The sequence below is a fragment of the Mya arenaria genome, chromosome 6, assembly GCF_026914265.1.
Source record: "Mya arenaria isolate MELC-2E11 chromosome 6, ASM2691426v1".
Lineage (NCBI taxonomy): Eukaryota > Metazoa > Mollusca > Bivalvia > Myida > Myidae > Mya > Mya arenaria.
The window spans coordinates 7,385,461-7,398,338 of record NC_069127.1 but is presented as its reverse complement, the minus strand read 5'-3'; the positions used below and the strand labels follow the sequence as shown (position 1 = coordinate 7,398,338).

The 12,878-nt window shown below is 35.5% G+C and overlaps 1 protein-coding gene across 1 annotated transcript in view; it reads left to right on the top strand.

Moving 5' to 3' along the window:
• LOC128236578 (protein MMS22-like) overlaps positions 1-12,878 on the top strand; it is a 36,961-nt gene that overhangs the window by 17,860 nt on the left and 6,223 nt on the right. Inside the window, exons 15-30 of the mRNA XM_052951517.1 lie at positions 397-504; positions 835-946; positions 1,732-1,904; positions 2,322-2,449; positions 2,886-2,976; positions 4,243-4,301; positions 4,934-5,054; positions 5,423-5,494; positions 5,765-5,923; positions 7,199-7,313; positions 7,693-7,863; positions 9,421-9,537; positions 10,896-10,994; positions 11,418-11,456; positions 12,286-12,417; positions 12,664-12,722. Coding sequence (XP_052807477.1) covers positions 397-504; positions 835-946; positions 1,732-1,904; positions 2,322-2,449; positions 2,886-2,976; positions 4,243-4,301; positions 4,934-5,054; positions 5,423-5,494; positions 5,765-5,923; positions 7,199-7,313; positions 7,693-7,863; positions 9,421-9,537; positions 10,896-10,994; positions 11,418-11,456; positions 12,286-12,417; positions 12,664-12,722 — 1,755 coding nt within the window. The remainder of the gene's footprint in view (positions 1-396; positions 505-834; positions 947-1,731; positions 1,905-2,321; positions 2,450-2,885; positions 2,977-4,242; positions 4,302-4,933; positions 5,055-5,422; positions 5,495-5,764; positions 5,924-7,198; positions 7,314-7,692; positions 7,864-9,420; positions 9,538-10,895; positions 10,995-11,417; positions 11,457-12,285; positions 12,418-12,663; positions 12,723-12,878) is intronic.

Genomic DNA, 12,878 nt, shown 5'->3' with positions numbered 1-12,878 from the left:
TTGACTATAACCTGTTTAATAAGTGTCTGTCAACTCAGCTTATTGGAAATTCAAACTGTTGATTTTGCAAGGTCAACATAATCATATTATGTAATGAAATCTTGTACTCCAACTACTATTTGACATACAATAATTAGGAAATCATTGCTTATAGCAAATAGTTATATTTACTACCACTTCTTAAATATTAATTTTGACAATCCAATACTTGGATCGTTTTTTTTTTAACAAATATCACTTTTGCCATTCATTTGCATCCCTAGTTGCAGTGGTCTAGTTTTAAAGGTCTCTGCCTAAACTGAACTACCAGTGTTCCTTTTAAGTGTTGAGTGACCATACCTAGTGGTTATGTGACATTTGTCTCATACTTGTCCTTAAAGTTACATATATTTTTAGCCTGGAGCGAGAGACAAGCTTCCAGTTGTTTTTGCGACTGTTGAGTAACCACCTGGGTCGGTTGTACAGAAATGGAGACACACAGCAGTGGAAACAGTTCAAGGGCAGGTAACTGCAGCCTTGAGTCGGTGTCAGCGTGCAAACAATTGTTGGTTATAACTTGAAATCAATCTTTTAGATCTAAAATAATATATATTACTAATGTTAAAAATGATAATATGCACTTCTGAGGCACGCTCCATTAATCTGTCTTAATTGTATTAAAAGTTATGGCACTTGGTTGACTGAGAAAAAGACACATAGTTAGCTTCCTTTTGTGATGCCCGTTTTGGTGATTGGTGACAAGTTATTTCAATATGATTCAAACTGTTCGTCCATCTGACAGTGCATTACCAACTATATTTTGAAATTGAAATATTCCCGATTATTTTGTTGTAGGATCTACTCCAAGTTCCATGCCAAAAGAGTCCAAGATTTGCTAGAGGGAGGGCTGTATAATCTCACGTCCCTCTTTCTCACCCTTGCCATAACGGCTGACCTACATGATGTAGTAAGACTTCACTTATTATTTTAAGTTCAGTGTAAAATGGGCAAGATGGTGGCACATGTATTCAAAAGATTTCAACCTTTAATCCTGAAACATAATAGAAATATTGTTAAGCATTATGTTATATGAAATAACTGGTCTGGGTCACTTGATATTTCATACATTTCAGCCCGAGTTATTGCCCTATTCTTTGTGAAAAATGGATGTCAAAGCTGATGAAACTTTATAACATGGGAAACTCTTCATCAGGAGCCTGTATTATTACTGATCTTATGGCTCTAGATTGATTGAGACAATAGAATGAAAAACTTTATTTTTGTGTTTGTCATGGACTCACTTAACTATATAGGTATAGACTTGAGGACTGGAGGTAGTGCACCTGCACCTGATGCGTACCACCCATTCTTGGCTTTTAGACAAAATGTTATTGCCCTTGAAGACTTGTATGACTTGTATTGTTCTTGAACATAAAACATACTGGAAACTTGGCAACATATCATGAGTGGGTCATCGCATGTCCTACAGGCGTATTACTAGTTTGTCCGAGTGGTTGGAAATGTAACATGTTCCTTTCAGTTATTGTTTTCTACAATATAACTGTGTACAATCAGCTAATCTTTTGTTTAATTATAAAATCTGAAGATAAAAAGTTTAACATTGCTTTTAACCTTATTGATATTTTATTCTCTGACTAGCAGGCCTCCAAGTTGGTGGATTTTAATGACCGAGTAGATTGAGTGTTCATAATTAACTTAGAACAATGACTTCCTTTCTGTTTCCATCTCTAGGCATCTAAGCTGGTGGATTTCTATGACATGCTGGACATCAGCAGTGTGAGTTTTGCGCGTCGGTCAGTTGTGTGGCGCGGAGTCCTGGCCCTCATGTTAGTTCATGTCAACGAAAGACTGGACATCGGCTTCCTGGTTGACCGCATGGTGCCCTCATTTGAGGCAGCTGTCAAGTGAGTTTGGCGAGTTGGGTTTGAATTGCTTGTCATGCTTGGAAAATCACTTAGTTCAATGTTCCCGAGGTTAAATGTTGTACTGCAGAATCAATGTCCTCAGAGAAATGGAGTTGGCATATCAATTATCATTAAAATAAATTCTTCTTGCACAGCTTCTGCATATTGTATATATTCCAAAAGGTTTTGCCATGATCACTCTAGTATTCCAAAATGATAATTCATCGCTTAAACTCTGTCTTGCAGTTTTACCTTTTTTGTGGAATGTTGTTTCAGGGCGTTTTCTGAGGCTAGTGTGGACTGAAGACATTTCCTTTGGAGCCTGATCCTACTGTACATGGAGGACCTACAGAGTTGTTGAGACAAAATATGACATTGATATCTCATCATTAACTATTGGCCCTTGCATTGTTTCAGGGCGTTTTCCGAGGCTGATACAGACAGCAGACATTACCTATGGGGCCTGATCCTACTGTACATGGAGGGACTACAGGACGTTGTTGAGACAAGTGCACGCCTCGACCTCTCACAGCACAAACTCATCTGTAAGAGGCTTGTTTAGGTTCTTGACTGTGAATTTAGACTCAGAAAAACACTTGTGTTTAGATGACATAAAGTATTTTGTTTTATATTTGTGTACACAACTTGTGTAAACAATTGTAAAATTTCAAATGGTTATAAATTCAGCAATGCATTGCTAGAAAAGGGTAAAATTGAATAAAGGATACATAAATGGTCATTAACCCCAATGAATTTGAACAAGTAACTGATATGGGCCTTGCCACCATTTCCTTAAAAGTGAAAAAAACTGCACTTGTATAATGCATACCGACTTGTTTAAATTAATGATTTTATAACAGAGGTTGATGACAATTGACTTGTGTAGAGAATTTGGGATTGTTGAGTCAAAAGTCTAATTGTTATGACAGGAAGTTTCACTTCATACAATGGTATAAAACTGAGTAACTGATGTATATCCAGGTCCGGGTATCAAGCAGCTACTGACAGTGTGTTCTGAACATGAGCTGAGAACTTGTCTATCCTGTCTTCATGCTGTTATACAGAAATTCAGGTAAGAAAATCACACAATATGTAAACTTCTTGTATGTCAATATTCAGGGGTGTAGTGAAATGGGTTTATGTGCATAGATATTATTAACCACAAAATTTTAGAACTGGTGATGGCCCTCTTCTTCGAAGCTTGCACACAACATTACAGTAAGTGTAGTTACATACCTGTTATCATTATTCATGTTATCATTTGTCCTGTTATCATTATTTATGTTATCATTATTCCTGTTATCATTATTAATGTTAATATCATTATTCCTGTTATCATTATTCCTGTTATCATTATTTATGTTATCATTATTCCTGTTATCATTATTAATGTTAATATCATTATTCCTGTTATCATTATTTATGTTATCATTATTCCTGTTATCATTATTCATGTTATCATTATTTGTGTTATCATTATTCATGTTATCATCATTCATGTTAGGCCTAAAAAAAAATACATTTGGTTCGGGTTACCCGACCCTACCTACGAAATAGGCGCCGACCCTACCGTTTTTATAGTCAGTTTGAAAAAAAAAAGAATAAAAAAAAAATTATATTTTTTTTTTTCAATTGCTTTTCAAAAAAACCTTAAATGCTTACTCAGAAGATAACTTTAACACCATTCCACTATGATGAAAATGACAGTCTTATCAAAACCTAATAAAAAAAATAAAAAAATAAAAAGAAGCTTACCTACCCTACCTATTTTTGAAAAGGATGTAGCCCTAACCAAACAATTTTTTTTTTTAGGCCTTATCATTATTCATATGATCATTATTCTGTTATCATTATTAATGTTAATATCATTATTCCTGTTATCATTATCTATGTTATCATCATTCCTGTTATCATTATTCCTGTTACATTATTCATATTATCATTACTCCTGTTATCACTATTTATGTTATCATTATTCATGTTATGATTATTCATCTTATCATCGTTCATGTTATCATTATTCATATTATCATTGTTCCTGTTATCATTATTAATGTTAATATCATTATTCTTGTTATCATTATTTATGTTATCACTATTTATGTATTCATTATTCCTGTTATCACTATTTATGTATTCATTATTTATGTATTCATTATTTGTTATCATTAACTGTTTTTATGCAGTACAGATTTGTATCAACTGTCAGAAATATATATCTATTATACATGTATGTTATGATAGAAGAGAATGTTGGAACCATTCCCTTTACATACATTTACGGTACTCGTACACCAAATCAAGATAGAGGTATAGGTAGGTTTCTTTTTCCCTTCAGAAATGAGCCAATTACCAATCCAGGGCATGCAAGTGTGACAACAGCTCTACAATATGCAGGTATTACATTGTTGTGATATCAAAACAGATCCAGATTTATGCATCATCAGTAACAAACTGCTACATTTAAATAAATGAAGATGGCTTTAAAAGTGAACCTCACATTGGCATGACCATTTCAGCTTGGTAAAAGTTTGTGTGCAAGTCACCATCATGCCAATCTCATTAAAATCAGATCCCCAATACACGCTTCACGACGTTACGCTATGTGGATCGTACATAACGTAATGAAATGAAGTGAACGTCATGATATGATTTTAATGAGATTGCCATCATGCACATGTTTCAGATGCCACTTTTGTGATCCAGTTCTTCTTATTTCAGATTTTAGCTGCATTCTGTAGCATTTCGTGTACAGTTTTGATGTGGGTCAGACCAATACCCCATCCATTTTTAATTGGGCTTTACCCCCATGTTATTTTTCAGATTTCAGCAGTGCTCTGTGTAGTTTTGTGTATAGCCTGGTTTTGTGGTTGAACAGACCAATACCCCACCAACTGTCATAGCGGACATTATCAACCTTTTTTTTATATTTCAGCAGCGATCTGTGGCATTTCTTGTACAGTTTTGTTGTGGACCAGACCAATACCTCTCCCACTTTTATAGGGAACATTACCACCTTCTTATTTCAGATTTCAGCAGCGCTCTGTGGCGTTTTGTGTACAGTTTTGTGATGGATCATGCCCAGACCAATACCCCACCCACTGTCATAGGGGACATGGCTGCATCCTTCTGCCTTCTCTCGCTACACAAGTGAGGATGGGTATATTGTTGGGTTTACATTATATTAACACAAATCTTATAAATATGATGATACTAAACCCGTAAACAAGTTTTGAGGAGCAAAATTGACTCATAATTATTCAATACTCATTAAAATTACAGACCTAAAATTTGTATCGTGAATGCAGAACACTTTGAATAAGTTATTCGTTTTTAAATGATTTGTATGGGAAAAGATTGACAATATTTTAGAGGTCCACATAATTCTTGATTCCTCCTCCTATGTGGTCCTGGCATCAGTCAAAGTGATCCATTTGTTCCTACCAAATTTATTATAGTGATGTTTGTGATTTACTTAAAAAATAGGTTATAGGCTCTCTGGATGTTACCCATTTCAGTTCCTTGGATGATTCTACATCGACAGTTTCAGTGTTCCAGTATTTCACTTCTTCAGAGAAAGTTAATGTCAGGTAATTTCAGGATTTTGATACAGTTTTTACAGTTTTAATATATTTTCACATATAAGCATTGCATATTAATAATAATAAAAAACATTATATATATGTACATGTTTGTATTCGCCATAAACTACTGAGATTTGGTTTGTTAGAACTGTCTAACATGTATTTTGATCCTTGATATTCATGTTGGGAAGTGTAACATAAGGAATGCTAAGTAAACTTGGAAAAAACATCCAAATAAGGCATTAGTTGGTAAAGAAACTCTTTCCCCACTTATAGTGTAAGTGGAAGGTTCTTGAGCCAGCTGTTGGGTAGTGCACCGGTAATGGAGCATTTGGAGAACCGGGTTGATGGGTTGGATGACTGCCTTGTGGCTGTGTGGGTCCGTCTGGCCATCCTACTGCCAGGGACAGATAATACACTTCAGGATATCTCCAGGTAATAGGGACATTCTAGGGTTGTAATTAGTCAAACTGGAAGTGTTGGCATGTCCTGTTTGTTGGAGGGGGTCTGAAAGGCTTTCTTTTTGTTTGGGTCTGCCTGGTAGCAGAGAATATCTCAATGTATAAAGGCCTGGGTGCTTGTGGGTTTGGTTGAGTTTGGTTGGTGGTCACCAAGTGGGACAAGTGGGTTTTCTCCAGTTTCGCCCACAACACTCGACCACACTCAAGTACAAAATCCTGCCAGCAAAAGTGACATAGTGAAACTTAGTACAACATCTTCACAATCATAATAAAATTATTAAAGTTTAAACTAATATAGAAGGACAATCTATGGACATAGCTAGCCAATGTTGATGTTTTGGTTTGTCCTGCTTAGGAACTTGCATCACACAGTAGTGATTTTTGGAGCTATTTGGTGAATCGTAACAGGGTTTTTTTTGGCCCATAGATGTTAGAAATTGGGAGTACAGATCTATATTACAATTAATAAAAGGGTTATAAACAAAAGATATGTTAGTGATAGCTAAATGCCACTTATTCACTTGCTGTGGGAGAAAATAGCCCTGATGGCCAATTGGGGCAAAGGTTCTTATACCCCTGAGGGAGACAAAGTATTCTTCTTGGAAATCTGTCTATTTTAACCTTGTCTCAGCAATACCTTTGTTATTATTGACAGGAGTTCATTTACTCTTTAATGATATGTAGAGAACTATGGCAGAGTGTGTAGGGCATATTATTTGTGCTCTCATCTCGAAGGTTGTGAGCTTACTGCAAGAGTGTTGTGACTTAATATAAAATATAAAGCACTACAACAATCTTGCACTAAGCCTTTGAGGTCAGGGTCACATTAGCAGGTCATTGCGACAATTATAACTTCATAGAAATACTTTGTGTCTCAGCCATAACTGGGAGTTATTTCTGCACAGAATTATAGGGCACCATGATAAGGTCCTTGAGTGGAAGGTTCGTGCTCTTAAGGTGAAGGTCACACTGAGAGAGGTGCTGCCTGATCCTGGTGCTGACCTTCAACACACTCCTGTCACCTTCTAATACCATACATATATCTCTCCCTTAGGAGCCTGGTTCAGCTGAGGAAGGTGCTGCTTGATCCTGGGGCCGACCTGCACCACACCCCCGTCACCTTCTAATACCATGCTTATATATCTCCCTTAGGAGCCTGGTACAGCTGAGGGAGGTAAAGCCTGATCTTGGGAACAACCTCCATCATTCCCTGTCACAATCTAATACCATACATTTATCTCTACCTTAGGAGCCTGGTTCAGCTGAAGACGGTGAGGGAGGTGCTGCCAGACCCTGGGGCTGACCTTCAACACGTCCCTGTCAATTTTTTCAAGGCACTGGAGGCCAGACACGCCAGCCTTGAGGTTAGTGATAGGAAGATGCTAATTTTTTCATGTTCAATTTTTTTAATGTGATACATTTACTATTTTGGGGCGAAAAAACTGTTTTTTATGGCCTTCCTAAAAAAGCAGGGCTGTATTGCTATGTCAGTAGACCAAACCATTACCAATTGATAACAAGAAAATGCTTGGGCCTAAGGTCCCCAAGCTTGATTGGGAGGTACTTAATTAATCCAGCTGAAATGTTCTGGGAATAGTTATTGAGTTATGTCCCCTTTATGACTGTAAGAACAGACAAGTATTGGTGTTTTCTCTTGTGCGCTGTTATTCAGAAATATATTTCTTGTGAATCATGCCTCTTCACTTATTTTATGAGTTTTAACTAATTATAATTCTATTCCAGTCGTGGCAGGAGAAGATGGAGTTCCAAAAGCGAGTGTCGGGCTATTTTGCCGATGTGGGAAAGCATGTTTCTCCCCTGCTCAAATTCCTACAGCCTTGTGAGAGTGTGTACAACATGTATCACATGGTTGGTTGTGTTGTCAAATACTGTGCTAAGCTCATATATGTTAAGGTGAGTTGATTGTCAGGTTGAGATTTAACAGCTAGAGTAGCTTTATGTGTGTGATGCTGTAATTATGGCCATAGGATGCAAGCTCCTCAGGGTGTTTACTATTTGTAATCTTAAAACAAAATACAGTAAAACTGTGATCGTTTGAACAGGTGGTCTTTTTAGAACTGGCGATCAGTCAAGGTCGAGACTTAGTCCCGACCATTATCCCTACTATTTTATATAAATATACTGACGCTGGATCAAAACCTAAATAAGTCGAGGAGTCGAGCACAATTGCAGGCCCCAAATACACAAATCATGCACAAAAACAAGGTCAATATTTCACACATTTTTCGAAGGGTGTTCCAAAATAAACAAACGATTGCCAGGTGTAAAAAATTTCGCAAGGTGTTTACATAGCAATTACAGATGAAAGGAAATTTGATTAGGGCATTTTAGAAGATAGTGATGAGAATTTATATGCGAGAAATTTAAATGAGTAATAAACATATGAATTAACCCCCTCCGTAACAGGCCAACATCTGAAACATCTGAAAATTATTATTCAACAGTTCAGCAAGATAGATAAGATGCCCTAATTTAAATTATCTAATCGAATTATCTATCCTTGATTTTGCGAAACTTAAATCTGACTTATGCCATAATATGCACTGTCATAATCAAATGTTGCTTGTTTAGAAAATATGTTTGTTTTTTTGTAAAAATAAACATTGCTAGCTATTCAATGTTTATTGTCGATGTTTTTACATTTTCACATTGTGTATGATATATGTGCAGTTTCCACAACACAAAACATAATTCTGCCAAAATAAACAATCGGTATGACAACTTCAAACTTTGAAAAAAAATATGTAAGACATTGCATATTGAACTAAAATGGAAACGGAGGTTGTTCGAAACATCAGATAACTCGAGGGGTTAGCTAGGGCCCAGGCGTCCTTGAGCAATCAAAGTTTTACTGTAATGATATGGATTTTTTTTTTTTTTTTCATTTTGCATAAACTGCAGAAGAGCTCCTGGTATGGGAATTTAATTTACTATTGTACACTATTATGTGCCTATTACTATAACTAAAACTATAATCTATGAGTTTTAACAAGGTCCGGGTTGACAAGATTTAAGGCTGATGCTTGTTTAAATAACTGTGTACATGTTCAATTGGTTGACTTTTGCTCCTCTAACAAATGGACCGTTTGACAATTTTTTTTGTCTTAGCATGAGCCAATTTTGGCTTAAATGTTCGAGAACCAGTGATATGAGACTGCTGACAAAGAATCAGATGGCAGTATTTTATATTTACATTTGAAAATTGATGTTTTAGGCTAAAAAACTTAATTTTTCTTAAAGCTTTAGGAACGCTTTTAGCCACAAAACTTTTTCAAATGTAAATAATGAAAAACTGATTTGATATTTCGTCACCAGTCTTAAATCACTAAAGTTGGTTCATTTTAAGACAAAAAAAAGCTGTCAATCTGTGAGAGTGCAGCTTTAAGTAATGAACAGATTAACACAGATATAAATTCATTTTATTAATAAAATGTCATTGAATGTTTTCAGCAAGACGTGATTCTCCCAAGCCTGCTTGCAAGTATGATTGTGCCACTGAATGTGATGAGCCCGGACAAGCCACTGAGCCCTGTGTTCCTGAATGCTGTCAGGGACACACTACATCTTGTAAGTACAGATGTACCTATACATGGACATTTCCCTAAAGAATGTTTATAATACTATGCCATGTGCATAAGTTCTGAGATAGACATGGGGAAGTGTCTATGATATCTATTACCGGTATGTCAATAAAATACAAAAGAAGATTGTTTTTGGGTGGAAATTTGTGTAATAAACAATGAGAATTGGATATAATAAATGGCTTTGAAATCCATTTCAACAAAGTCCTTCAACCCCGTTTTTGCCTGAATCACTGATACTTCAACAAAATGTTCCAAAAATGTGGGCAATGTCTTTCATAAGCTGTTTACCATCTTCCAGTCCAATCCTATATTTTGATATTTTATATATAGTCTCGCTCACTTTGTTCATTTCTTTCATTAATGAAGTATGTTTAAACCAAAATATTCCATATTGGGATTTTTGATCTATTGCCAAAGCATGAGAAAGTTTATAGGCCTCAGCCATCTTCATTAGTTTAATTCATTCAAGAAATATACAGTATTTAGGCATTGTTTTTTAAAAAAATTCCTGTCCCGCTTTGAAACATATTTACCATACTGTAATTTCTCTATTCATAACCTTAACAAGGGTCTCTTTACTATGTGGCCTGTAGCATTAGACATTTGTGTCCTAACATTGACTTCATTTCCTAAAGTTAAGATTGTGTGGCCCAGAAATTAAACATGTTGCCAGAATATTAGGTACACTGTTAGTAGATGAATGTATGTGATAGACACCTTGGTGTCTTCATACCACATGAGAGTGAAGGTGTATTGATTATACTCCTTGATCATGTGACCCCTTCATCCAATCAGATAGCTTTATTTTTATAGGAGGTGAGGTGCATGTATATTATTAAACCTCAATTTCCATTCCTAAATAAACTGCCTTTCGGCAATTGCGAATATTTGCTGATGATTGCAACTTCTTCTGATATGTTCAAATCGCGAATCATCGCATAACAATAAGGTACATGAAAATTGAAAATAGTTTATCTTGTTATTGTTTGTATTGTGGCCCCCAAAAACTTTAATCAACATTTAAGAAAGTGATGTTAAATCTGTTGTTGTCATTAGTGTTTCAATTTTACGTTTAAAAGTTATTTCAAGCAGTTGATTTTTTCCCGTGTAATTGTGACTTCATATTACAGTCAGGTCGTTCTATTTACAGAATCTGTGAGTAAGAATTACTGTTTGATTTTTTTGATGAAATATTATTTAACAATTCTTGAATGAACTATTGGTAAAAATATTAGTAATGAATTGTGGGATTGATGTCATTATCAGGGATATGAGCGCATTTGGACTGGTCAAAGAACGCGTTGAGTCCTTCGGGATTGAATGTTCACATGTTTGTTACAGTACATACAGGGACTGTCCAAGCTGGCATATGACCGGGACCCATACATCCAGAGGAGACTGAAGGACATCATCACTATCTACCTACCTAAATACCCACTGGTGTGTGCTATTGACATTATGTCCATTTGTATTTCAGGTTTATATTTAGGGCTATACCATTTAAACATTCATCCACCAAAGGAAGGTAAAATAAAGAAATTCGTTAGGTGGGGTTCATGTTTGATTTTTGATGCAACAAGTTTAAAAAAATTCTTCTAAGGACGGTCCAGTTTCAAAGTGCCTTCCTGGGATAAGCCGACCGGAGGTGATATCTGTTTTTGGTGCCCTGTTATATAAGTAGCCATTACTATTTAATGAGTGATTGTTTTATAGTGTTTGTGATCTCAGAAGAATCATGTTATGTTTAACCTATGTTAATGTTCTTAACAATATATTGTCATATAGATCTATATATTTGGTACTTTTTTATACATTCTCAGATAAAGCCATTAAGTTTACAAATGCTTTTTCCTTTATTTTCAGAAGTCCGCTTCCATGACAACTGCTGTCCATCCTGTTGTGGTAAGAGGCATAGTGTTTATGTATTTAAATAACATTGGCCTGTTGTATGAGTCCGCATATTTTGGCTGATTACATACAGGTGTATGTTTCTGAAGAACATAAGTCTTTATAGTGCCCAATATCAGAAAAACTAAGGGTTTTTTCTTCCAATTTATTTATCCAAAATACAAATGTACTTTAGTACACAAACATACTTAGTTTAGGGAATGCAAGTTATAATAAGGTCTTTGGGGTGTCATCATGTTGCACATTGTTTTATTTACACAAAAGTTATATGTAAATAAAAGGCTGAAACATTGACACAATGTTAATACTACATTATGTGTGTACACATGGCATTTATATTGATATCTAAAGATTACAGTATTTTTGTCACAATTTTGGAAATATAATAAAGGAATTCTTATAATAAAAGATTCACTATGTCTGTACAGTTTCTCACCAGAATATGTACAAAACCTTGTAGCATGTAATTCCTATATCAGATATGAAAACTGTGTAGATGTGCCATCTGTATGAATTTTATTTGGGAAGAACTCTTTCCGCTTTAAGGCTAGTCAGGTATGGAACAGCCTCCCAAAGGAAATAAAGTGCATTCAAAATTACCTGAAATTTAGAAGGCTGACCCACACCTGGACAGTTCCCTCTTGCAAATGCTCAATGTGTAAATGATCTTTTCCAAATCTCTGCCAGGTGGCTGTCCTGACAATAAAAGCACCAGTCCTACAACTGTGTAAAAATGTTAATTGAATATTCCAAGTAGTAAGACTATACTATAGATAGTATTTTATAATTGGCTTTATCATATATGAAAGAAATATATTTTCAGGGCAGTTTGCGAAACTCTTTCACCCAGCAGCCAGGCATCGAGGTCCTGAAGTTCCGACGTTACATCATGGACCTCATCCTGTCTCAGTACCTCGCTGTGACTAGCATGAAGATCAACCCATCACATGCTCTGGTACAAATTGTTGGACTTTGTTTCTGCCAAATAAATCCTTGATCCCTTGTAGAACTGTGATAAGTTTATAGCATCTTGTTGGAGTCTTTTGTATAAAATGGTATAGCAGTATACAATTGCAAAGTTTATAAAGGCCTACTTATAAAGAACTGCTGTAATTTATACTTAAACATACTTTAGATATGGTTAAGGTTTGTGTTAACTGTGGTTTGTACCTATGATGTTAAGTGTTAAATTCTTTTCCAGGGATTTGCCTTTGTGCATGAAGTCTTGCAGAGAACTACTTCTTCAGAGGTTAAAGCTGGGTAAATATTACTTTCTCTTAAAATACATCCAGAAGCTTAAAATTGTTGTGTTACCAACTTTTAGAAACAATACAAGTGCTCATATATACTTATACTTCATTCTCTGCAGTGCCCGTGAATACTCTGGTACCTGCAGTACCGATAAATACCTTGATG